Source organism: Epinephelus lanceolatus, chromosome 9 (assembly GCF_041903045.1).
Source record: "Epinephelus lanceolatus isolate andai-2023 chromosome 9, ASM4190304v1, whole genome shotgun sequence".
In the NCBI taxonomy this organism is placed as follows: Eukaryota; Metazoa; Chordata; class Actinopteri; order Perciformes; family Serranidae; genus Epinephelus; species Epinephelus lanceolatus.
Genome location: NC_135742.1, coordinates 4,551,954 through 4,578,120, shown reverse-complemented (window position 1 = coordinate 4,578,120; position 26,167 = coordinate 4,551,954). Strand labels below are relative to the sequence as shown.

At 39.9% G+C, this 26,167-nt stretch overlaps 3 protein-coding genes across 5 annotated transcripts; 2 read left to right on the top strand and 1 right to left on the bottom strand.

The window, feature by feature from the left end:
• Window positions 1–2,749: 2,749 nt before the first annotated feature.
• On the top strand, window positions 2,750–7,127 carry seta (SET nuclear proto-oncogene a). Its single transcript, XM_033619229.2, has 8 exons — window positions 2,750–3,192; window positions 4,347–4,404; window positions 4,701–4,843; window positions 4,972–5,075; window positions 5,170–5,283; window positions 5,605–5,775; window positions 5,980–6,111; window positions 6,197–7,127. The coding sequence occupies exons 1-8, from the start codon at window positions 3,120–3,122 to the stop codon at window positions 6,218–6,220; spliced, it is 819 nt and encodes a 272-aa protein (XP_033475120.1). The 5' UTR covers window positions 2,750–3,119; the 3' UTR covers window positions 6,221–7,127.
• Window positions 7,124–10,129, bottom strand: LOC144464227 (protein cereblon). The gene is made up of 2 exons (XM_078170453.1): window positions 8,149–10,129; window positions 7,124–7,369 (listed from the first exon to the last, which is right to left on the bottom strand). Exons 1-2 carry the CDS (start codon window positions 8,588–8,590, stop codon window positions 7,215–7,217), a joined length of 597 nt encoding a protein of 198 aa, XP_078026579.1. The 5' UTR covers window positions 8,591–10,129; the 3' UTR covers window positions 7,124–7,214.
• Window positions 8,518–25,111, top strand: LOC117252392 (outer dense fiber protein 2-like). Of its 3 annotated transcripts, XM_033619228.2 has the most exons (18): window positions 8,518–8,656; window positions 10,508–10,611; window positions 12,015–12,131; window positions 12,615–12,736; window positions 13,400–13,529; window positions 13,624–13,755; window positions 13,838–13,912; window positions 14,005–14,076; window positions 16,116–16,232; window positions 17,566–17,766; window positions 18,345–18,454; window positions 18,934–19,069; window positions 19,540–19,650; window positions 20,317–20,580; window positions 22,144–22,244; window positions 22,396–22,558; window positions 24,577–24,702; window positions 24,779–25,111. In XM_033619228.2, the coding sequence occupies exons 2-18, from the start codon at window positions 10,510–10,512 to the stop codon at window positions 24,923–24,925; spliced, it is 2,226 nt and encodes a 741-aa protein (XP_033475119.2). In that variant the 5' UTR covers window positions 8,518–8,656; window positions 10,508–10,509; the 3' UTR covers window positions 24,926–25,111. The 3 variants fall into 3 exon arrangements, 2 of the variants coding, with proteins under 2 accessions (XP_033475119.2, XP_078026578.1); XR_013491991.1 differs by lacking the exon at window positions 8,518–8,656 and having other exon boundaries at window positions 10,112–10,611; window positions 22,707–24,702; window positions 24,779–24,799; XM_078170452.1 differs by lacking the exon at window positions 8,518–8,656 and having other exon boundaries at window positions 10,112–10,611.
• Window positions 25,112–26,167: the final 1,056 nt, after the last annotated feature.

Below are 26,167 nucleotides of genomic sequence, written 5' to 3'. Positions count from 1 at the left end.
TGGCCGCTGCATGACCACATGTTCCTGTGCTGTCACCAACCAAAAGACACCACAGAGCTGCTGCTGCTGCTGCTGCTGCTCTGTTCGGGACAAGGCAGAGACCAGCCAGCATGCAGTGTTTAGGAGATGTGTTAAACCTGCTCTGACAAGAAGGAGGTGTGAGGGACATTAATAGCCATACTGATTGTAGTCACCATACATCCAGGGAGTGTGGAGTGATGGAGCAGCTGCTGGTGTACTGAACATGATCCTGGACATATAGTTAGATTTACTGACAGCTCTGTGGATGTTCACAAGCCCTGACTTCTTGTCTGCAGCAAACATGACAGCTCTGTTGTTGTTGTTGTCCTCAGCCGTCTGCAGCCCTGACAAATGAAAACAGAGATTGGGGGGGGCTCAGGTTGACAGACTGACTGATTGAAATCCAATAATATACTTGCTCACGGTGGTGGAGGAAGTATTCAGATCCTAAATAAAAGTTCTAAAACCACACAGTAAAAACACTCTGTTACAAGTGAAAAAATTCTGCATTGAAAATGTTACTTAATTATATGTATCATGAAAATGTCATTTAAGTATTAAAAGTAGACTGTGATTGTTAAGATATATTATATTATCAGATTATTATTACTCATGTATTAATGTAAAGGCAGAATTTTTCTGTTGTAGCTGGTTGAGTTGGAGCTCATTTTGAATTTATGTTTTTTATGTCATGGATTAATCTGCTGATTATTTTGTATGGCAAGAAACTATACATACATACATACATACATACATTGTATATATGTATACAACATTATCACAATACTGAAGTCACAGCACAATATTATTGTGATTTTAAACATGTTGCAGTATGCTGAGTATATTATAAATATTCTATTATATTATTAGATTATCATTACAATTATTAATTGCCTAACTGTGAAAGTAGTAAAAGCAGGATTTTACTGTTGTGCTTGGTTGAGGGGGCTCTCTTAAAATCAATGTCCCATGTTTCTGTTACACAATGATATATTACATCATTAGATTATTATAACTGATGCACGTATTAATTGCATTCATGTGAAAGCAGGACTTTACTGTTGTTGTCGTTGGTTGAGGTGGAGCTCAGTTTGTAGTCTTATCTAATGTGAGAAACTACAAACTATCTGGGTGGGAAATGACTTCAGGGACACAGTAAATGATGAAGACCATTTTGAATATTTTATAATTTCATGGGATTTACTTTGCACTGGCAACATGGTAAAATCAGGCAGATCCATGTACTAAAAAATGTCAGCAGAGTAAAAATAAAATAAAATAATTAAAAAACAACAACCTAGTTTTAATGTGTGTGTTTACATAATGAAGGATGCCTCAATTTATAATATAAATCTTTTTTTGTAAATATGACACATTTTAGTAAAGAAAAAATGAATGTCCCTGTTATACTATATCATGAGAGTATGATTACTTATGCACTATGACTTGCATTAATGCAAAAGCAATGAAAGCAGGACTTTACTGCTGTAGCTGGTTGAGGTGGAGCTCATTTTGAACTACTGACTAAGACTTTTTTTATTATTAATTTATCTGGGGATAAACTGATGTATAATCTTATGGCTCATAGTTCTTGTAGAAGTTGATTACTTTGCACATGCATGTACCAAAAAACGTCAGTAGAGTAAAATAAAAGTACTTTTAATGTGCAGAATTGCGTTTATGTGATAAAGTAGGCCTTAATCTGAAAAAATATGAAATGTGAGAAAGTAAAATTAATGTCCCCTGTTCCTTTTATACTATGAAATATCATTAGATTATTATTACTTATGCACTTATTACTTGCATTAATGTGAAAGCAGTTAAAGCAGGACTTTACTGATGTAGTTGGTTGAGGTGTAGCTCATTATCAAGTAGTAACTGTGTGGAAAATGTCTTTAAAAAAAGAAAATAATAATAATAAATAAAATGTACCAAAAAATGTCAGTGGAGTAAAAAAAAAACCTACAGATATTTATTCATAGGTATTTAATTATAAGTATTTTTAATTTGCAGAATTGTAGGCCTTAATCTAATAGAAACCATTTATCATGAATATCTGACACATTTTAAAGAAAATATTAGATAGTAAAATTGATGCCCCATGTCCCTGTTATACTATGAAATATTATATCATTAGATTATTTTTACTTATGCACTTGTTACTTGCATTAATGTGAAAGTAGTAAAGGCAGGACTTTACTGTTGTAGTTGATGTCTATCTATATTTTCATCATAGATTTATCTTTTTTTGGAAAATGACCGATTTATAATGTTACTTTGCACTGGGGACATGGTGAAATCAAACATATGCATGTACCAAAAAAATGAATGTGCAGAAATGTGCGTCTATAAAAAAGCACTGTGTCATAAATATTTAACGCATTGTAAAGACAATATGAGAAAGTAATGTAGGGTGGAAATAATGTTGCTGCATGACATAAATGGCCTATATGGTGTATAATATGGTACATTATGGTATGAAAGAAATACAGCCTACGTAAGCTTCTGGACACAACCTAAAAATAAATGTCGTGTTTATGGGTGTATTTCGTGTGTAAGAGAAACAATTAATCGGGGACAACCTGTGACTAACGGGCTAATTTGCACTGACCAGCAGAATGAGGTTCCTCCTGCCTTCACTGATATTCAGCATCTTTTTTTAAAGTGCGCAAGTGCGAATCGGTCCAACTGAAGGTTTGGCCTGGCCTGAATAAACAGGAATATTTGGGGGGGGATAAATTTAAAAATCGGCTGTGGGATTAATATTAGTGCTAATTTGAGGTTTAGCTCATTTTGGGGGTGATTTTAAGCAGAGAGATAGTAGTAAATCAGCAAATTGGAGCCGAGTAGCGAGACCTACTTTGAGAGGCGGAGCTCGCCTCTTCTCCATTCGGCGAGGCGCGTTCGTAATGAAAGGAGCGCGTGAGCGGCGGTTGCTCTGACTTCCTCGCGGCTCGTCGGCAGCTACATTGTGTGGAAAGCAGCACGTTGTTGGCTTCTGCACGCTCAACTTTACTCTCCTGTTCAAGGAGAAACCAGATTTCAAAGCTACCAGCTATTTTCTCAGACGTCTGTAAGTTACCCCAGCTTGCGAAAACATGTCGGCCTCGGCGGCAAAAGTGAGTAAAAAGGAGCTGAACTCGAACCACGACGGAGCGGACGAAACCTCCGGTAAGAGGGGAGAATGGCGGCCTCCCGTTCACCGCCATTTTCACTTTCTTCTTCTAACATAATTTGCATCGCCATGGGGTGCAATATTGCTTATAATTATTGTGTGTATTGCTTGGATTTTGCTCCGGGGTCCTCTTTGTGGTTGCTGCGTTTGTTCACATTTCGATAAACAGCAGCTAGCTCGCCAGCTAACGCATTTATTAGCATGCCGCTGCTCCTGTGCCTGCTGTTGTTCAGTTCAGCCCGGTGCTGAGAGGCCATGTTAGCTCGTTTATGTAGCATCATCAGCGTGGCCAGTTGTGTCGTTGGCTACTGACCGAGTGGCTGCACGCGATGCTGGAGGATTTTTATCCAGTAATTCTGTTGTAAAATCAACTCAAATTGACTAATGTATCCTTTACATCATTATTAACGTGTGAAATCACCGGAAAAGTTGCCCGTTTCATTTGGGCATTAGCAGTTAGCCAGCTAGTGTTGTTGTTGTAATGTTACCTAACGCTAGCTGACGACGTTATGTTTTGTTACTGGTGAAAATGCATTTAAATCCACCGGCCCTTCAATCAGTTACAATCAGTATTTACTATATTTAGACATCTGGATGGAGGACTGCGCCGTATGAGCCACAGTTTGACAGTTTTGGGGGTCTATTCTGGCATCTGTCCTAGCACGGTCTCTCACGTTATCGCGGCTCTGTGTGTGTCCCACATTTAAACCACGCGGCCTTGTCGGTAGCAGCCGGCAGGAAACGGTGAGTGTCTGAGCCGCTAGAGCTGCAGCCATTGGCCGTTTATGTTACCTTAACCTCCGGGGGAGCCTGTGTATTAATCTGCCATATAGCATGACAACCGCCGTGATTTACCTTTTAACTAACGATGGCTTTAACATAGTAAACACCACAAAATATTGCCAGTAACAAAACACCCCCCTCTTAGAGCTTAATAGTTTTCGGAACTACGATAAACTTACTCGGGGATTTATAAAGCATCTCTCAATATTGCAGAAAATTATATTTCAATACGCCTAGTTTGCATGCATGTACACAATTTTTAATTGATAATAATATGCATGTTTGTTTTTTTTGTTCTTGTCCTGACTCTTAATTCATAAGTTGTACATTTCTTTAGTTACTCATTTATGATTTTTTTCCCCTACAGAGAAAGAGCAGCAAGAAGCTATTGAACACATCGACGAAGTTCAAAATGAAATTGACAGGTACATAAAAAAGTAGGGTTGAGATTTTCTGTCCAGTAGAAAACACAACAGAGATGATGGTGCATGTTTGTGATTTAAGAGAAACCACCTAATGAAGTTAACTGCTGTAACTTCTGATTGGCATGAAAATCTGCAGAAAATCATTCCTCCACAGTGCACTTCTTGGCACCCCTGTCCTCAAATAAATATGATAATTGGATAATTGAAATTCATAACAAATTGGTTTCATGTATTATTTTTCCTGTATAAACAGTAAAAACTGGTTTAATAATTTGTTTTGTAATTTTCCCCCTCAGGTTGAACGAGCAAGCCAGTGAGGAGATCCTCAAAGTAGAACAGAAATACAACAAACTCCGTCAGCCATTCTTTCAGAAGAGGTCAGAACTGATCGCCAAAATCCCCAACTTCTGGGTCACCACGTTTGTCAACCATCCACAAGGTAAACAGTTGAACATATGTTTTTTTTAAATTGCAGAAATTAGGGACATCGCAATAACAAAAGTTAGAATGACTTGGACAGTGACTCAATTTAAAGTTTTGTCTGTGTAATCTGTTCCCCCCTCACAGTATCTGCCCTACTGGGAGAGGAGGATGAAGAAGCACTTCATTACCTGAGCCGAGTGGAGGTGACAGAGTTTGAAGACATCAAGTCAGGCTACAGAATAGATTTTGTAAGTTTGTTTTTTTAATGATGCACACACACATACAACATAGGTGCAAGTTATTTCTTGTCTTCTAACCTTTTTGTCTTTTTCTCTCTCCTAGTATTTCGATGAAAATCCGTACTTCGAAAACAAAGTACTTTCCAAAGAGTTCCATTTGAACGAGAGCGGAGACCCATCTTCAAAGTCAACAGAAATCAAATGGAAATCAGGAAAGGTATGTGTATCTTTGAGTTTGTTTGCTGTCAGTCGAGTAATCCAGAGGGGAGGTTAGACGTGAGGCTTCTCTTCTTACTTGCAACTAGTCAGGTGGCATTCTTATGATCCTCATTTAAAGTGTGCTTTTCAAATTTACATTTTAGCATTTTGTTTACCTTCTTTTTTAAAACACATTCTCTCTGAGCTGCCATGGAAGCTTTGAATCATTACCTAAAAAAAATGTAAACTATTAAAGCATGTGACCTGACTTGACTCAGGATCTTGCACATTGAAAGTTTTCAACAGTTAGACATTTAATGATTTTGTGTGTGTTGTGTAGGACCTGACCAAGCGCTCCAGCCAGACACAGAACAAAGCAGGAAGGAAGAGGCAACATGAAGAGCCAGAGAGCTTCTTCACTTGGTTCACTGATCACGCTGACGCCGGCGCTGATGAGCTCGGGGAGGTCATCAAGGACGACATCTGGCCAAACCCGCTGCAGTACTACCTGGTATGTTTATGGCCATGTTAAATGTATGCTTAGCTGCTTACACTATAAGCAGTTTTTTGGTTTGATTTATATTAATATTATCTGTGTTGTATTAGGGACTTTATCTTTCTGGTAAAATATATTACATCCACCAGGGCAGGAAACTTTCTTTGTAGTCTGGTATAGTTGAAAAACAAAAGTGCTAAAAGTGCTTCTTATCTCCAGGTTCCTGACATGGATGACGAAGAGGGTGAAGGTGAGGACGATGAAGAGGACGAGGAGGCTCTGGAGGACATAGACGAAGAGGGAGATGAAGATGGAGAGGAGGACGAAGAAGACGACGGCGAAGATGGAGAGGTAAAGAGAGAAAGTCAAACATGTGTTGGTTTAAAGTAGTTTGTTCTCAACACTCGCTGATCGTTCTGAAATCTTGTTCTTTCAGGATGACGAGGGAGAGGACGACTAAAAAAAAAAAATAACATCATCTACCCAGACCCTCAACCTTCTATTCCCTGTTTGATTTTTCCACTCACTTTCGGGAGCAAAGGTTTTAATTTTCTTTTCTTTTCTTTTTTTTTTTTTTTTTTTACTTTTTTTTAATTATTATTATTATTATTATCCGTGTGTGCTTCATTTTCCATTCTGAAGCCTCTTCACCTTGTCGGTGCCATGTTGTTTCCTTTGACTCATCTAAGGCCAATGGCACTTTGCCCTGAATTGTGAGTACCATCCCCAAAGTCATCTCAAAAATAATAATTAAAAAAAAAAGTATAAAAATAGAATCAGCACGGCATCCTGAGTAGAATTTGAAGACAATTCACACAGAATTCCTCCTGTTAAAGGTTGTGTGGTAAATTGACTTAAAGCCATGGTGTAGTGACCCAGCGCTAGTTGACCTCTTCAATTTTTTTCCCCCATATATTTTTTTTCAGTTGGGGTGTTGATCTCTTGAAAAATGTTATTTTTCCCCTATGTGGTTAACGAGTACCAGCTCATTCCTTTGACTTGTAATGTTTAGGGGGCGGGGGGTGGGGTAAGCTGGGGAGGGGCAGGAGTATGTTGGTTATCGGGGAGAGTGGTTATTTTGACACCATTTCTATGGGACTTTTTTTTTTTTTTTTCATTGTATTGTTTTACAGATATCCATGAGATTTGAAATGACATTTTTAATAAAGAACAAAATGGAAAAAAAAAACAAGCTTGTAAATTTTGGCCCCCACTGCTTCATGGGTAAAATAATAAAAAAAAAAGACCTGTTATCTCATAGAAGTCACATTTAATCACCTTTCCTTTTCCGCTGGGGGGAAAAGAAACTGTTTTAAATTTGAGGTGTAAAACTTGCTTTGTTACAATAATAAAACTTACTGTGTTTACATGTGGGTGCATAGAAATTTATTTTAAAAAATAGATTTAGGTAGCAGCAAAGGCACCTGGGTTAACTGTACAGTCAAATGGTCCCATCAGCTCATGAAGGATTTTGGAGTCATTAGCAGGCTTGAGGCAAAATCTTCTCGTAGTAGACGATGGGTGATTAAAGCCAGGAAGGTGTGCGCGGACTCGTCAAATTTCGTTTTTGTGATGGTGTCCGGCCAGTCGCTGGGCTGGAAGGCCCAACCTGGAGTGAGGGGGGGGAAATAAGTTTTCTGAGAGACAAATGGGCATCAGAATATAAAATATAACATTGATTCAAGTGCGTTGGAACTGTACAGGTGTAGTCTAAGAGTCTCAGTGTGCTTAGGAGCTGTTAACAAGATATCAAATATGAGATTATAATTCCTGATAGTAAATCATGGCAGAGGTTTTCCAGAAATATTGGACTTAGAATTGAAGTTTTTATCTGCCCCCAAATTAAGATTTACTTGACTTAATCTTGGCTGTAAAGTGTGGCACAGACACAAGTAAAACTACTTTGAAGTTACTAAAATGTGTCCAACTAAAGGTTTTTTTTTTTTGGTAATTTAATTTTCAGAATTGCTCCCTAATAGAGACAGGCAGTCAAACGATCTCTTCAAGTCTTTATTATAAGACTTTATGAAACGAATGCATGTATTTTTTAAGAAGTTAGGAGTATGCAAAACAATTCAGCCATAAGACCTGTTATACAAGATAATAATTACCCTTTATAATGCCATAAACACTGATTTATTAAAGGGTGACTGACTTTCTGGAGTTACACTCCACATAGCCTTAATTATGATATAAATTCTGAGTATTACAGGATTAAGATCTTAATGTTGACAGTGACAAAAACTTAAAACAGTTGCATAACATTGTTTATTGGTAATATGGGTGCAATCTTACAGGACACATGCTGAAACTGCTCCCGGCAATAACTGGTTTGATGTCGCAGATTTTTAAGTAAACCCTGCTGCACCATTACAGGTTGGTACCCACCTAAATGAGTCTTACACCGCGGACAGGTGGCCACAGTCCATGCGAACCCCGGGAACCAGGAGAAGTGTTTATCTGCCGGCCAGTGCTGGGTAACGTCCGCTTTCCTGAAGGTAATCACCTCAAACTGGTGTCCGTGGGGGTTTTCGAAAAGCTGGATGTTAACCTTTCGGCCCCCGATGGACGTGTCGTTGCGGCTGGAGAGCGCCAGCTGGCTGGGGACGAAGTGGATGTCCGCGCCGACCGCCAGCTCGTGCCCGCACGCCCTGCACAGTATCAGGGTGGCGACGCTGCTGGTCGCCCCCTCCTCCGCCGCGGCAGCACACCCCTCAACTGGCTGGTACGCGGCGGGATAAAACAGCAACACAAAGGAAATATACTGCATTATAATTATTAACGTCTCCAGCTGCTTCACCAGCCGCCACAGGCTCCACTGGTGCATCATCGCCGCCTCGCACGCACATGGAAGGCTAATCTCAAACTAGCTAGCTGCTAGCTGTTTTTAGCTGAGGTGAGCTAACATCGATCAGTGCCGTTTGATTATCGAATACCAATCAATAGTGCGTCAGATTTGCCCCTTACGTATGTTAACTCGGACAGGAAGTACGAATCTGCAGTGTAAACACACAAGTATACGGTGATTAGTGAACTTAAGAAGCTGCTAGCCAGTAACGTGTTCGTTAGCTCGATGCTAACTTTTGGGCGGAATTGTTGATATCACAACCATTTCCTTCTCAAACTTTTGGGCGGAAGTGCCGTCATCCCGACCATTTCCTTCTCTAAAACTGCGCACACAGAAACAACAAAAAAATGAAAAACTTTAGTTAACTTCAGTTAAGTTAGAATTAGTTACGTTCAAAGAGAAGTTATATCAGTTATGTCAGTTAATTAATTTAATTTAAAGAAGTAGATCCCTCTGTCACCACCATTTTGGGCTTCATAAAACTTTTTTGTCAAGAGAAAGAGGAGTGGGGGAAGTATTTAGATCCGTGACTTAACTAAAAATACTAATGAAAAGTAAAAGTATAAACTCCGCATTAAAATGTTACTTAAGTAGAAGCATGTAATCAGAAAAACATGTTTAATGTAATAAAAGAAACTACTTAATGCAGTAAAATGTCTCCATAGGCTACTGCTCGATAAAAATATTAACCCTTAAATTATTATTACTCATTCATTAATGTAAAAGCAGGATTTCACTGTTGTAGCTGATTGTGGAGCTCATTTTGAAATATTAACATGATTATTTTCATTATGGACTAATTTGTTGATTTTTTTTCTCCAGTAATATATTGTTTACATTGTATTTTGTTTATTTAATTATTTATTCTTGGATTTTAAATTATTTCAAATATTTGTTAGGATTGTGAGACTGAAAATAGTGACAAAATACCGCCACCGTGACCCAGAGCCTTAAATAATAATAATAATCATAAAAAAAAAATACATTTTATTTAAAAGGCCTTACTAAGTATAAAATAACATGCAGAACAAGACACTTTCACAGTTTGTTTTTCCAACTAACTGTACAAACCTTATTGTCATTACAAATGAATTTAAAATATTAAAATAATTACAAGGAAAAGCAGCTTATCATAACATTTACGAAGCTGAAATCATGAATTGCTTTTACATAAAAAATATATTTATTTAATTTCTGTCAATTGATTATCGTAATTGATTTATTGACTAATCATTTCAGCTGTGGGCTAACGTTACTTGTATAAGCAGTTGGGCAGTTTAATTTATGACAAACTATTTTACAAGTTATTGGTATGTTTTGTGTGCAAAAAATCTTAATTTTCAGAGTAACTAAAGCTGTCGAATAAATGTAAAAATACAATATTTACCTTACAGATGTAGTGTAGTGTTGTTAGAGGGCGAAAGTGGTATTAAAAGAAACTACTCAAAGTAAAACCACCTCAAATTTGTATTTAAATGCAGTACTTGAGTAAATATACTTTGTTACATTGAGAAAAGGGGAAAATAAGACACAAATAATACAATTAATTAAGAAAATAGTTGGTTAAACAGTAGTTTGTAAAGAGATAAACCTATCAATAGATTTTAACGGTTGTTTAAACACCCCCGTTACTTTCAATGGTTACCACGGGCAACGCTGACTGTTCACTCGCCTCCACCAATCACAGAGCGAGATATTGCAAACGGGCCAATCAGGGCGCTTCTTTGTCAGTCCAAACAACCGTCCGCTCCACAGAGAGGCGTCGAGATTTATGAAGGAAACATGAAGCTAACTTAGCATGTTAGCACTTAAAACTACCGTTAAGCTTTTTAAATACTAGTTTAATGGGGTCCGGGTTGATCCTAAACTCGGTCTGAATGTTGTTGTGACGTCTCGAAGGAATGAAGACCCGGGATTCACCGCCGCCACCGGTTCACGTCCACGTACCGGAGACCACACCTGTGCATGTTCATATGAGGAGGAGTCCCAGCAAGACACCGCAGGTTATTATAACGTTACTGCTTTATTAAACTGATAAAGACAAGTTGATGTTATTGTAGGCCACTGTTTCAACTCTAATACATGCATGGTGATCAAAGTTTAAATTTCCTAAATGCATACTGCAGTATTTTTGTATTTTATAGCAAATATGTTAAATTAATAGTGTCAAAAGAAGTACCCACAACTTCTACTTAAGTAAAAGTAGCGATACAAGAGTGTAGAAATACTCTGTTACAAGATAAGGTATTGGCATCAAAAGATACCTAAAGTACCAAAAATAAAAACGTACTCATAATGCAGAATTAGCCATTTAATAATAATGTATATTGTGTTCATCACTGTTATGTTCCAGCGGGTAAAAGTTGAGCTATTTTTATTAATTTAATTTTTTTTTTTTTTTTTTTTAAATTTATTTGTATCTGCTGGGTAGGTTGCGAATTCCCCACAGAGATCAGTAACATTTTATTTAAATACATAATTTTACATCATGATTATTTTGTTTATTATATTTTTATTATATTTTTTAATAGAATAAATGAGTTGAAACAAAGTACAAATATAAATCAATTTAAAAAATGATCTAAAATGATATTGTTGGCAGATGTAAAGATGAGGAAAGGTTGTGTTAGGGGAGTGAGTGTATATTTATTTTCTAACACTGGGTGGTTCTTGCACTGTAAATAATATGGGTTTATTACTTCTTTATTTAATTGGGTGGTAAATAGACTGGGGATAGTTGTATATTAGTTGTAAATAAATTTGGGAACTTGTTGAAATAATATGAGTTAAAAGAAGAAATGTAAGAAAGGAGTAGGGACATATAAGTTTTAATTCTACCTACTCCTTTTTGGACACTGTTATCTTTGTCTTATTTGATTTCTTTTTATGTTGGTCTGAAATAAAGTCATTTATACATTCATAAAAAAGTACTCATATTGCAGAATTAGCCATTTAAGAATAATGTATGTTATTATTATTATTATTATGCATACATGAGTTCATCATGTTGCAGCTGGTAAAAGTGGAGCTATTTTTATTACTTTATATACTTAATCTGCAGGGTAGGTTGTGAATTCCCCCAGAGATCAGTAACATTTTATCTAGATATATCATTTTACATCATGACTAATTTGTTTATAATATTTTTTAGTGTTAATTTGATTCTGCAAAGTTGTCAGATAAATGAAGTGGACTAAAGAACACAATATTTGCCTCTGACATGTGGTGGAGTAGAGGTGTAAAGAGGCAGAAAATGCCCAGGCAAAGTACAAGTACCATAAAATTGTACTGCACTATTTAAACTAATGTGTAAAAGTCACTTTTCCACCAGTTTTTAAAGAGTTTAAAGTTAAAAAGACTGAACTACTAATTTATTATGAACTCTAATGTGTTTCCTTTTCTGCAGAGTAGAACAAAAGATGCCCAGGTGAAGGGAGACGGGGGGAGGCCAAAGGTGCGGACGCCGTGGATTCCTCCAGGAAGACTGTCCTGCAGGAGAGATGTGGGCTCGTACAAGTGCCAGGTCTCTTTTTAGTGTTTATCTCTCGCTGCAGTGTTTTCAGTGAGTGCCAAATAATAATACATATGCTGGAAAATTAGTTTAATTATGGAGAGGAAGGGATTCTCCGACAGGGATTTTCTTCCCATGACAGAATAGACAGGTTTGTGCTGAAACAAAAAAATTTAAGAAGAACAGAGTAAGAAGTAATAATTACATTTCATGGACTAAAGATAGTTGGTATTCATTTAAAGCTGTCGTTGCAAAGCAGAGATTTGACCCCTGTGAGAAACCAAGGACTAAGATTATGGATGGAGAATCACCGAAGGCAGTAAATGCTGCTGCAGTGCTTTAGCTGTATGATTTGACAATTAAATAAGCACAAAAACATGATGAAAACACTTAAGCTCCTGTTTTGATTGCAGATATGACAGATATTTATTGTTTTAAGCACAGCCCTGTTGCACATTATATTGTGAGTTGTGTTTGTTTGTGTCCTATGACCAGAGAAGCAGATCGGAGCATCGATCAGAACGTGATGAAGAGGAACAGGAACAAGAGCTGGCTGCTGTATCCAAAAACCTCAGTGTCCTACTCAGAGAACAAGACAGCACTCAGCATTTAAAGAAGTAAGTAGTGGAAGTGGGCTGCCGGGGCTTTGCTGGGCGCTCAATCTGTAAAGCACTGACAGGGCTAGGTGTAGCTGAAGCGGCAATGAGGGGGGCCATACAAACCATTACTGAAGCTGCAGATAAAGAGGGCGAGCCTCTGGATTGCTGCTGCTGGGGTGCAATCCAGGACTCCATCAAGCCCGGATGGGTCACTTGGATGAGGGGGTCTGATGTTGAAAGACCCGATACAATGGAAAATCCAATTTGCATTTAGCACAGGGAACCAGGCTGATGCTAACTTCCACTGACCTGCAAAAAAAACATCCCTGCAACACTGCAACCACTGAGTAGATTGCAGAGGGCCCAAAGAAAACCAGACAAACCAAATATCTAGAGCCCAGTTTCAACATTATGTCTCAACAATTCAAAATCTAAGTTCACACAGTATCTCCTCTGTTAAGCAACACAGTGGGGACATCGACTAAATGGGAGTTTGAATCATTCCCTCCATCTTCTCATGGAAACTATTTCAGATATAAATAATACATTTGGTGTCTGAATTCTACAGTTTTTATTTAAAATAGTTATTAAAAGAAGAGTAGAAGAGTACAAACATAACAGCTGAGTCATAGCGTTTGAGCAGTAGTGTATATGCACACTTTTTGTCCCTCATGCCTACAGGTCTGATTCTCAAGGTCAGCACAGAGAGACAGATGTGCTCCTGAGGGCGCTCGTAGAAGCAGAAATCGATGGCGTAGCTGTAGCTAATCAGCTGACAGCTGTGAAGGAAACTATCGACAGCTTTGCTAAGGTAAATCTGAAAGGATCAATGAAGGATGAACGAGTGGAGGAGGACTTATTTTTGTGCATGATCATGTTTTTATTTATTCACCTATTTGTTTTAGGACAAGCGTCTGTCAAAGTTGCACGCAGCTTCACTGGCACGACAGCAGGAGATGTTGCTGGAGAAGATCGAGATGTTTGACCACACGAATCACAGCCTGCGAGAGCTCCTCAGAGAGTGGAGTGGCTACGAGGTACAGTAAATAGAAGGTAAAGTCAAGGAGAATCAAACGTGCAGTGTTCCTTTTCTGACTGGCTGTGTTGTTGCGTCCACAGAGAGAATCACTGATGTGGTTAGAACAGAAAGACGCCATAAAGAAGAGACTGACTGACAGTGAAGCAGAGAACATTGTGAGTAATTATCACCTGGTCACGTGCAGCACTGCATCATCAGCCATCAGACAGCTGAGGAGATGTGTCTTGTTCTTCTTCTTCTCTTACAGAGACTGTTAGCCAAACTCACCAACAAGGAGAAAGAGGCCTCTAAACTTGCTGAGCATTTGGACTTTGAAAAGGTTTGAAACTTATCTTTAGATCTGTGCAACTACAACACTGGCTCACACAAGGTTTATATCTCCCACACACCGTTTAAAGGGATAGTTTGGATTTTTTTAAGCGGGGTTGTATGAGGTACTTATCCATTATCAGTGTAATACAGTAGATGGTGATCGGCATGCCTCGTGTTTGTAGAAGCCAGCAGGAGTACCACCACAGAAGCTCAGCAATGTACTGCCGTGGACAGGGCAGCAGCAAAACGTATTTTAGCCTCCTAAAATAATCAGTATCAGTTTAGATGTATGCAGTATTTAGAATATTTTTACCACTTTACCATGCTGTCAGACAGCCCCTTCCAATGAGGACTGAAGCTGTTATCACCTCAAAGCCACCAGACTCCTTTGACAAAAACAGCAATTTTACCTCACAGAACACGAAAGCTGCTGGTCCACTGCTGCCTTGATCAGTTTAGGCCTGTTTCCACTGAAGAAGTTCCTGGTACTATTTGGGGGGCAGGAACTACTACAGGAACGTCCTCTCGCTCGGCCCTCTCAACCGCTGTGTCTCCACTGAGAGAGCGGAGTAGGAGGAAGGTTCCTGTAAAGTTACCGGGCTCTGGATGTGACGTAATCGTTGCACGACCATTTACTGGGGCGACGTAGGGACGCCGTTAGCTGATAGCCCTTAGCGGTGTCTGTAATAACTCACTAAATGGCCTGTGAAAAAAAAAATTCCAGCGGATGTCTTAGTTACAACATGATTGAGCTAACTGGAGTAGTTTCATGTCGTATCCGACAACGGGAGGCTTTTAACAGGTGACGTCCTGATGTTAGCCTGCTGTTAGCTGTCCTTGTCAGCTGCAGCCACTGATGCTTTCTAGACATTGTGATTTCCCAAAACTGAATAAATACCACACATAGCAACACAAAACTGCTTTGCTAGCTCAATCATGTTGTAACTAAGATATCCGCTAGAAAGAATATTTTTTTCACGGGCCATTTAGTGAGTTTTTTTTACATGGCGGAGGAAGCTATATGAACGAGCTAACCCTCGTCTGCTGAGTTTTAAAAATGCCGGCTATTTTGTTGCTTTCTGTTGACATCACATCCCTCCTTGAGTATATCCAATCAGCACCAAGTAAACCCCAAGCCCCAGCCAGGAGTCTTTCGGGGCCGTTCTGAGTACCTACCCCGAGGCAGGGACTTGTTTAGCCCCCGTAAAAGTTCCGGAACTCTGTCCTTCGGGGGTGGTTCCTGCGGTGGAGACATGCACCAACGGCCCCAGCCCCGTAAAATTACCCCGAAGTTCCTGCGGTGGAAACGGGCCTTTTGTCTGTGTAATTGAGTAACTTTGGTGTTTTAAAGATTTCCCACAGTCATGACCTTCCTGGAAAAGTTAGGAAATTAGAAAAACAGTTTTCTAGGCCTGGAAATAATTTGGAGTTAACAGAATGTTTTGGAGAAGTTTTAAATAAACATTGTTTTGGCAATTGTTTAAAATATTCTCCTAAATACTCATTTAAAATCTAGTGCTGCGCTGCGTGACTGTTGAAACATCACCAGTATCACTTGATACACATCGGTCAATGAAGCTAGTTGACGACAGGATTGTCTAACAAGCAAGTAAAGTTGGAAATGGGATAGAATATGATGGAAAAAGTTTTGAAAATTCATCATTGAAAATGTGTGGTAACCCTGGGGTTAGCCTGGACTCACCAAAGTCACACAATAACACAAACAAAATAACTGATTGAGGCAGCAGTAGACCAGTGTTAATGTCTTCAGTGGGGTAAAATGACTTTGAAGAGAGAGCGCAGATTACAGCTTCAGTTCCCTGTCAAAAAGGGCTGTCTGATGATGAAATATTCTAATATAACGTACGCTTAAACTGGGGTACTCCTGCCAGCTTCTTCAAATTGGAGGCGTGCAAACTGACATCTACTGTAGGTTATACACTGACTAGGGATAAGTACCTCACACAATCCCACTTCAAAGCATCCAAATGATCCCTTCAAGGTTCAGGTGTTTACACTGTTTACTGCTTCTTTTTGTCATGGCAGGACAACGCAAAGACGACAGGGGAGCTTTCAAGAATCCTGCAGTCTACACGCGACCATCTGGAATCTGAGCTGAAGAGAACAGAGGCTGAAAAGGTCCACCTGGCTGCTCAGGCTCAGGTCTGTGAACGGAAAACACGACACAAAAATATGACCTGTGACTCGTGTGTTAGCCAGTTGAAGCTCAAGAAGATTGCAGTAGGTAGTGGAGGAGTAGATAAAGTTCTGCACATCCTTTTTATTAGTTGTTCATATGTAGTGAATGATGCAGACCACCTTATTTGACCCCGAGCTTTTCATCACTTTCAACCTGTCAGAGCAGCATATAAGAGCCTTCATTGCCCTTTAAACCAGACAGAGGAAGAGGAAGGATTCAGATCCTTTACTCAAGTTGAAGTACCAATACCACACTGTAAAAATACTCTTACAAACAAAAGTCCTGTCATGAAAATGTCACTAAGTAAGTGCAGACACATGAATGCCAATCACTCTCACATTTTGGGTCCAAATATTTAAATATTTTGGAGAAAAATATGTTCAGTTATTAAGATTTGGGGTATGAAATACCTATTGATGTCAAGGTCTTGTACTACGCTGCAATAAGAGAAGATGTGTTAAATTTTAAAAAATGGTATCTGTGTAAAACACTGTTTACTGCCAGCAAGATAGTGATTACAAAGAACTGGTGCAAAGACATAATCAAGGAGATCTTTATAATGGAGAAGATGACTTTTTCCCTGAGGTCAAGAGGAGCAATATTCCTCAGAAAATGGGAGAAATGGACTGTCTTCATTTCTGAAGACACGGACGCAGCTTCACCGTGAATGTCTGGACAATAAAAGAACATTTAACACATGGACTCAGGACTACTTGGGCACTGGTGTGCCCCTATACAGTGTTCTCTATGGTGTTTATGTTGTGTCTAAGCATCTAAGAATACTTTAAATAAAGAGTTAAAAAAAGAAAATGTCACTAAGTAGCATGTATGTGTAACCAGGAAATAGATTTAAATAATTAAAAGAAAAAACAGCAAATTGTCACATCTGTGAAGCTGAAACCATGGATCCTTTGACATTTTATCATGAGAAATGACTTTAACTATGAGCAAAATAGTTGCTTATTAATTCAATAAGTTAATTGACTAATCGATAAATCAACTAGTTAGTTTAGCTGTACTTGTATAAACTGCTGGGTAGTTTCATTTTAGAATCTTTTTGTATATTATGTGTGCAAAAATCTTAATTTGCGAAGTAACTAAAGTACAGATAATTGGGGGGAAGTAAAAATTAAAAGATACTTCCACCTCAGATGTCGTGGAATAGAATTAGAAAGTGGCATTAAAACTAAGTACAAGTACTTATATTTGTACTCAAGTACAGTACTTGAGTACTTGTACTTTCAGCGCTGAAACCTGATGTGTGAATATCTGTTTCCTCATCTGTGTGTGGAGCAGAGGATGCAGCAGATTCAGGAGCAGCAGCAGGAGGAGCTGCAGGCTTTGCAGGAGGAGCTACAGACTCTGAGGCAGCGGAGAGAAGAGGAGGAGAAGGAGGAGCAGAGGCGGCAAGACCAGGAGGCGCTGGTCATGCTGACCCAGCAGGCCGAGCGAGCCGAAGAGTCCGCCAGGCAGCTCGCTGTGAAACTGCAGGAGAAGGTCAGTATTCAGAGGGACCATACATCCACACCGTGATGTCTGAAAATATCAGAGTGGTGCATCAAGCATCAGAAAATACAAGCAGCATCTCTTTCTATAAATCCCCAGGATGATCCGCAGAGCTCTCTGCAGCGTATCCTGCATGCAAATGAGTTTTCTCACTGGTGGCGGTGTCTTGTTGTCTGATCACATGCTTTTATGCAAATCGAGTTCAAAGGAAGTTCAGCCAGCCTCCTGGTTCAGTAGAAATACCCCGGTGAAACACACACAGGCCAAAGTCTGAGGCCAGCACGGCTGCAACTAACGATTATTTTAGTATCGATTAATCTGCCCGTTATTTTCTCAATTAATCGATTTGTCAATAAAATGTCAGAAAATAATGAAACATGCCCTCCTGTGTAGTTTCAGAGCTCAATGTGACATCTTCAAATGATATGTTTAATCTGATCAACAGTCCAAAAATTACCTTTTGTCAAGATTCTCAGAACACTTATCTGCAATATAAATGTGTTCCAGCTATGAAATAAAGGCTAAAACATGAACAATAATGATTTGACAACATTTGTATTTTGTTGAAGGAATCCCAGTTGGCTCAGGCTCTGTCCACATCCAGTGACTGGTGCCTCCGTCACTCTAAAGAGATGGCAGCTAAAGGACAGCTGGAGGAGGAAATCTCTGTTCTCAAACTGTGAGTATGTGTGAGGAGACACATTTAAGCCCTGTTTCCACCGAACAGTACAGTTTAGTATGTCATTTTTCCGTCTCCACAGTAAAAGTTGTGGATGGTACCAGCAGAAGCGTTCCTTAGCGTCCCCATGTTTGGTCCCCCCTCTGTTGGGGTACCTAGCACACTGATCTGGTACTAAAAGGTGGAGCTGTGAACACTGCAGTCTGATTGGTCAGTAGAGGACGGTCACTCTGCTCAGGGCTGAGTTGTGTCTGGTTTTGAGGCTCATGTAACCACTGTTCATACTGTGGAGAGTTTTATTAGTAGACTGTAAGTAAAATAATTAAAAAATGATAAAGTAATAATATAATTAATTGGACCGACTGCCGGAGACTTTTAAGGTGGAATGTTAACTTGTAATGTTGTAATGTCAAGTTTAAATGACAGTGTTACTGTGACTACAACATGACACAGTGTTGACGTACCTGTTTCCTTTACAGTCAGGTGTCCGAGCTGAACTCTCAGCTTCATTCAGCGGAGGAGAGGATTCGGACAGAGAGGGAGGAGCTCAGAGAGCAGCTTCATCATTTCAGTGCTGAAAACGCCTCCATCAAGCTGGACAACCAACGACTCAAGGTATCTTCAATAACCTACAACAGTACTTTAAATCTGCATGAAACTGCTTTATTCAGTGTTTTTACCGGTTTAAATCACCGGGTCCATTTGTTCTGGTAAAGAAGAGGACCTTTGCAGACAATTCAGCCTCCGTTAAAAACTTCCTGAACATCTGGATCTTGAGTAAAAGCCTCTTGAATGATGAATACTGAAGGAAATGGCAGAAACTGACTGTACTGACGGCACTGCTCTGTGTGTTCTTATTGTTTGACAGTGGCAAGACAACTGTTGTCTATGTTATAATAGCTGTCTGTTCCCAAATCTTTATCACATCAAAATGTGTTTTATTTAATTTTGCAGCTTTTACAAGTAATTTTCTAACAAAAGTGTGACAATGTTTTGACATCTTCTTCTTCTACTGTTTCATGATTTCTGTGCACTAAATGAAATGTGTTTCAGTGGCATTTATCATAAACATACATTATGTTTAGGGTCAGCTGACGTCCTCTGAGGAGAAGCTCAGTGGTCTGCAGTCTGAAGCCCGACGCCTGAAATCGTCGATCAAAAAGCACGAAAACCTGGTGGAGAAATACAAGAAGAAGGTACAGTCACACTCTCAGATTAAAATATATATAACAGTAAATAAAGGAGTTAAAATGTGTTTCCCTTTTCTAAATTTGGAGGTTTTTATCGAGTCCGTGAACATGGCACAGGCGGAGCAGCAGTTTGTGGAGTTTTCTGTTGTGGGATGGATAATTGTTCAGTCATTCTGATCAGAGCTGATCAGATAGATGGATAAGAGGAGCAGCTGTTTGTGAGTGAGAGCAGACTTTTAGACCCAGCGCGATGAACGATTAATTTTCACTTTATCAGCACCTGGTGTTCTGCTGCTCCATCTGTGCCCAGAGTGAGTATGCTGTGCACAAAATAGGTGAACACACATTAGTAGGTGCCGGGTTAGTGGCTCGTCTCCGGCATGCCAAACAGTGTAGGAGAAATACTGATTTGTAACATGGAGCGGAAGAGACCTCTATGGATAATTCAGCTCCCAGTTAAAACCTCTAAAAGAATCTAAATACTTTATCCATCACTGTATAATTGCAAAATGGATGTGGAGACAAAACGATTTCTGCAACCATGTCTTGGGTAAAGAATATACTTGTGTCACAACCCCCCATAAAATCTAATCTCCTCACTGAAACACGTCAGACACTAGAACATGTTGAAGTTACCTGTGTTATCTAGTGACTCCATACTTCTCTGTGCAGGTCCAGCAGGTTCGTCTGGAATCAGATGAGTACTGCCTGAAGCTGGAGGCAACACAGAAGGAGGCGCGGGAGGTGAAGGTGAGTCTGGAGAGGGAGACGGAGCAGGTGAGGAGGGAGCTGTTGGGCCGGATCAGGGAGCTTGAGACGCTGCCCGACAGGCTGAGGAGGACCGAGCAGCAGCTCAGAGATGCCCAGCAGGAGGCCGACATCCATGAGAGGAGGAACATGGAGCACGGCTCAGCCCTGTCTGAAGTCAGACACAAGGTACTCAAGACACACCGATCAGCCACAATATTAAAACCACTGACAGGTGAAATGATACCATTGATTATCTTGTTACGTTACAATGTCCTACTGGGGAACCTTGAGTCCTGGTGTAAATGTGGAAGCCACCTGACATGCACCACCCGCCCAAACACTGATGCAGACCAGTACGCCCCCTCATAGCAACGAGAATGCAACATGCTTCACCACAAAAGCTTCTCAGGAATGGCCAGAGGAACGCGACAAAGAGCTCAAGGCATTGGCCTGTTCTCCAGTTTCCCCAGATCCCTGTCTGATCGGCATCTGAGGGACATGACAATACCCCAGAGGTCCTGTGTCCATGCCTGGACAGGTCAGAGGCCCACCATGGATCAGACTTGGCTCTGAGCTGTTGAGGTATGGATACAGCACCACTGGGGGTGTCCTGTGGTGTCTGGCACCAGAGTGTAGGTGGCCACAGATGCTCGATCTGATTGGGATCTTGGGATTTAGGAGGCCAGGTTGACTCCTTGAGCCCTGTCCTTCCTGAACAGTTTTTGTGGTGTGGCATGGTGAATTGTCCTGCTGGGGGGGGGCAGCACCTTCATGGAGTGACATGCCATGAGGAGGGGTACTCGGTCTGTAACGGTGTTTGGGTGGGTGGAGTGCATCCAGTGACATTCACATGAATGCATGAGGACCCAAGGTTTCCCAACAGAATGTTGCATTGTAAAGAAATGATCAATGATATTCACTTAGCTGTCAACTTAACATAGCTTCAATATGCGTTGATGTGTGACAGCGTCATGTGTACCCTCACGTACATTTCGTCATTGTCTCCCTGGGTTTGTCTCTCCCTTCATGTATGCCCACTAGCTGGAATTATATTTGAATAGAGTTTGAATCTGATTTGCAAGCGGGCAAGAAAAAAAACTTGTTTTATGGGTCCTTGAAAAGTCATGGAAAAGTTTGGAAATTTGTCCATGCAAATGTGTGGGAGCCCTGTTGTGGAGCCTCACTGGCTTCCTGCTGTGAAAGGTGGTGAAGGATTTCCCTTCATCTGTGCTCCCTTTAAATAAAAACTGTTGCAGTCTGCCTTTATTGGCATTCTAGCATACAAAGTCTATTAAGACACAAAAAAATGTGTGCTGGTGAACTTGATATGAAATATAATCCAACCTCGTTACCATCGTGTCATTCTTGATACGACCACTAGATGGTGCCAAAGTGTATTATTGACTGACTTAATGAGAAATCCTCAATCTACAAATCTGTAAATATCGACAAATCCTCCCACAAATCGTTCCTCCATACTTCCTAATTTAGTTCAACCAGAGAGAGTTCATTGGCTGCAATAATGCAGGATGAATGCATGGAAGTAGGTTTCTTACTTAGCGATTATTTGAAAGCAGAGATTTCAGAAGTGACAGAAAATAAAAGGAGAGACAAGAGATGTTACAAGAGTTACAAGCTGGACTCATACTGGGGATGTTGCTGTTATATGACCAGTGATTTAGACCTCGAGGCCGCCACAACGCCACATATAGGTTCATTTCTGTCATTACTCATTGTGTTACATCACAGGTGGAACAGCAAGGCACTCAGCTGGAGACGTTCCAGCAGAGGAACCTGCTGCTGCAGGAGGAGAACAACGTCCTCAAAGAGAAGATTCACAACTTGGAGAGGTACAGACACTTACATTACAATCTGTGGAAAATAGATGGATACAGTTTCAAGACAAAAGTATCACTTGTTCACATTTGCGCAAAACACAGAAATGGTTTCTAAACATTTTTCCAAACTGCAGCTGTAGATTTCCTGTGTCGTCTGTTGCAGGAGGCTGGAGGACATGATGGTGGAAAATGAAGACATGTCTCAGGCTGTCCTGTCAAAGGACAGCAGTATCCGCAGCGTTCAGCAGCAGCTGGAAGAGAAGAGCCGTGAGTGCAGCGTCCTGTCCAGACAGCTGCAACACGCTCTGGACGACGCACAGAGACAGGTGTGGAAATATATCGCCACTTCTTGTAGGGTAAAAATGTTCAAACCGGTTTGATATTAAGAGCCGGACCAGGCAGGTTTACTGAATTGTATGCACTTGTCTTAAAAGTTGCTCTCAAGTGGAACATAATGACACTGTGTCCCAACAGCGCAGGAGTGTCCAGCTGTCACATTACATCATGTAACATCGGAGGTCTCTGTCAGCTATGTGCACGAGATCCACTTAAAAGATGAGTGAGGAGCCTACTTGCTATCGTCCTACGTTTGAAATGTTACTTTTTAAAACAGAAAACACGTTTGATATGATGATATATTTTCTGGAAATGGTATACAGTGTAGCAAACAGAAAGTAGCCTAGCTTGTTATTAGCGATAGTCATTTAGCTAACCAGGAACTTTCAGCTCCCTGGCGATGTCCCTCCAGCCAGCTGCCACCTTATGTTGGTTTCTGCAGTGAAAAAAGGAGGTTTCACAAAGATAATCCCTCATTTCAACTTCAAAATGGCACACAGCATCGCCCACAGCCAATTAGGACACCGTCTTTCGTCACCTTCAAATCCAAAATGTTGGCATATTGGCGCAGTTTTACTTTTCTTGAGAGATTAACTCTGCCATGTCTCCTCTTGTTATCATTATCTCGTTAAAAAACACATGAACTTTCTGTTAAACAAACACATTGTGTGCTGCTTATCCTCTCTCCCACCACTGAGAACTGACCTCCTTTATGTTGCCATACTCGGCTCACAGCCTGTCAGACACTCGTGGCTCTGTTAGCCCGTTTATACAAGACGGTAATATATTCATCATGTTGTCATGTTGCTATTACTATTACAATATGAGTTGGATTCAGCACTGTTGATGCTGACGTAGGCTACTTTTTAATTTGCCAGAATGTGTCATAACAGAAAATGCTGGTTCCGACATTTTTTAAAAATGAAATCAGACTAGTTAAAGTTCATACATAGGACCGGCAAAACCAGAAATGGACCCAACTGTCCTGTCAAGTGTCCACAGAACAAAAGTTAAATCCTAAAATATAATTTTTGTGGCTATTTAGTATTGCACTTGTGTCGGAGTGTTGCAGAAGTAAAGGGGCAGGCTGTGAATTAAATTGTACAACTAAATGTTTTAGTGTGTCTGACAACAGTCTCAGAACTCATCTGCTATTCTCTGACAAGGATAAAGCCTCAGAGAGCAGGAGTCAGTAATTTAGTGTGATCCAAGGGGGATGAAGACTTCCTCTTCTGTGCGCCGGCCATTTCAGTTAATCTTTATAAACAGATATCTTCATATTAATGCAGATACATTTTTAAAAAGATAATACCACGATAACTCATCAGACAATAGCAGATGGGTTCTAAGACTGCATTTCAGCCAATGTGCTCCTTTAACCTGCATTTCAAACATGATTGCTCAATACTGCTTGGACGACAAAATGAAAAACAGAAGACCTCCAATGCCAAAATCTTCTTCCATCACCTACAGATTCTTCACACATAAGCAAAGTCTGTTTATAGAGATTAATCTGACTATTGTCAGTGGTGGAGGAAGTATTCAGATCCTTTACTGAAGCAAAAGAACGAATAAAACAACAAGTGTTACATATGAGTGTTACATATTGTAAAAGTATGCAAGTATAATCAGGTAAATGTCCCGAAAGTATTTGGAAATTGGAAAGTAGTGATAAATGGCGTCACAGTGACCCAGCACCCAAAGTAACACCTTCACAATTTTTGTTTTGTTTAACCAACAGTCCAAACCTCAACATTATTAAACATGTATCAAAATAATTAAAAGGAAAAGCAGCGTTTCCTAACTTTTGTGAACTTGAAACCATGCAGTGATTTTGCATGAACAATTACTAATCTGTTACTAATCAATGAATTGATAAATCAACTAATCGCTTCAGCTGTACTTGTGTATACTATTTGCTGACTGTGATGTCATTAGGTGAGGTGAGTACAGCGGTCCTTGAAGGCATCGTGAGGAGACCTTAGACTCCATGTTTTCCTGTCTGCAGGTTGACAGCAGCATGCAGAGGGTTTTAGCCAAAGAGAGAGCATCTCAGTCCAAAGCTCTGGACCTGCAGAGCCAGCTGAGCCGAGCCAGAACCGAGCAGAGTCAGCTGCAGCGAAGCAAAGAGGAGGTTCGTCACAATGTCCGTGAGTTTTCACCTTAGACACACAAACTGTTGATACTCATGTGTTGTTTGTTTCCTTCAGATGGAGCGTCGTCTCCAGAGTCAGCTGCAGAACATGAGGGACAGACTGGAGCAGTCGGACTCGACAAACCGCAGTTTGCAGAACTACGTTCATTTCCTCAAAACCTCCTACGGGAATGTGTTCGGTGATTCTTTGCTTGCGAGCTGACGGCAACAAACCTGACCAACATTTGTCCGTTCCCAAATCATTGCAGTCGACCTGAATGACATTTACTGACTGTTTTTGACTTGAGAGTTTTATACTATGAAATTAAAACTTTTTAAAATTAAATGCTTACAAATTAGTCACATGCAATTTATTTATACTCTTTTTAATAAATAACTTCCTGCACAATAATTGATTCTGACGGCATTTTGTTTGAATAATCTTCTACCTTTCAAGTATCTGAATTCAGGGATGCACAGATTGTTGACTGATTGTTATTGATTCATCCTTTTGTGCCAGAAAAACAAAGAATATTTATTATAGAAAAATAACTGTTTTAAAGTCAAGCAGCCCTTCATTACACCACCTTTGAACAAGCAAAAATTCTACCATACAAATGTATAAAAAAACACTTTAATATAATCTTCTTTCACATGAAAAATAGCTTTTTAAAAATAACTGCTTCTGCCGATGATATATTATTACAGTTATCCAGCCCAGAACAATCTCTTGTACAGTTGTTTTCGCTTTTGGAACAATACGGATCTTTTTCAGGATTGAATGTTTCAAAAACACAAATTCTTACTTTTAATTACAGTCCCTCAGAAAATGTGAAGAAGAGGTATAACTTGAGATGGGAAGCTGAATCCATGAGATATCTGGGGGTAAATATACCTACAGACCTGTCAAAATTGTTTTCACTCAACTTTATCCCCCTGAACAACAAAATTAGGGAAGACATAAGGAGATGGGATTCAATACCTTTTCTTAATTTTGGATCTCGTATTGAATCAGTTAAAATGAGTATTCTGCCGAGAATGTTGTATCTCTTTCAATCCCTTCCACTAGATCTATCTGATCAACAGTTTCAGGAGTGGGGGCACTCCCGTGTCTAAAAGATTATTATACTGCTGCTCAACTGAGACCGTTAATATGTTGTAATCCAGAATACAGGGCTAGATGGGGGGAGATTGAGGGGGATATCACAGGGGAGTTTCCAATTCAAGCGGCAATAGGGGATAAGGGGTTAATGAATAAGTTAATGGATCTGGGAAACCCGTTGATTGTTTTGCCACTTAAGCTGTGGAACAGGGTTATAGCTCAAAATCCTTTAAAGGAAGCGATAAAAGTTTTGAGGTGGTGTGCGTTTGATCCAGATTTTGTGCCTAAAAATTGGGATGCGAGGTTTAAGGGATGGGTAACTCATGGTTTAACAGCATATTGCACTTTTTTGAGTAAGGAGTC

Bases quoted from the DNA above. Each gene is read 5' to 3' on its own strand.
- seta (XM_033619229.2), top strand. From the start codon at position 3,120: ATGTCGGCCTCGGCGGCAAAAGTGAGTAAAAAGGAGCTGAACTCGAAC. The intron at 5,284-5,604 runs GTATGTGTATCT...TGTGTTGTGTAG, and splicing joins TCAAATGGAAATCAGGAAAG to GACCTGACCAAGCGCTCCAG. The intron at 5,776-5,979 runs GTATGTTTATGG...TCTTATCTCCAG, and splicing joins ACCCGCTGCAGTACTACCTG to GTTCCTGACATGGATGACGA.
- LOC117252392 (XM_033619228.2), top strand. From the start codon at position 10,510: ATGAAGACCCGGGATTCACCGCCGCCACCGGTTCACGTCCACGTACCG. The intron at 19,070-19,539 runs GTATCTTCAATA...CATTATGTTTAG, and splicing joins TGGACAACCAACGACTCAAG to GGTCAGCTGACGTCCTCTGA. The intron at 22,245-22,395 runs GTACAGACACTT...CGTCTGTTGCAG, and splicing joins AAGATTCACAACTTGGAGAG to GAGGCTGGAGGACATGATGG.
- LOC144464227 (XM_078170453.1), bottom strand. From the start codon at position 8,590: ATGATGCACCAGTGGAGCCTGTGGCGGCTGGTGAAGCAGCTGGAGACG. The intron at 7,370-8,148 runs GTGGGTACCAAC...CCCTCACTCCAG, and splicing joins GCGGTGTAAGACTCATTTAG to GTTGGGCCTTCCAGCCCAGC.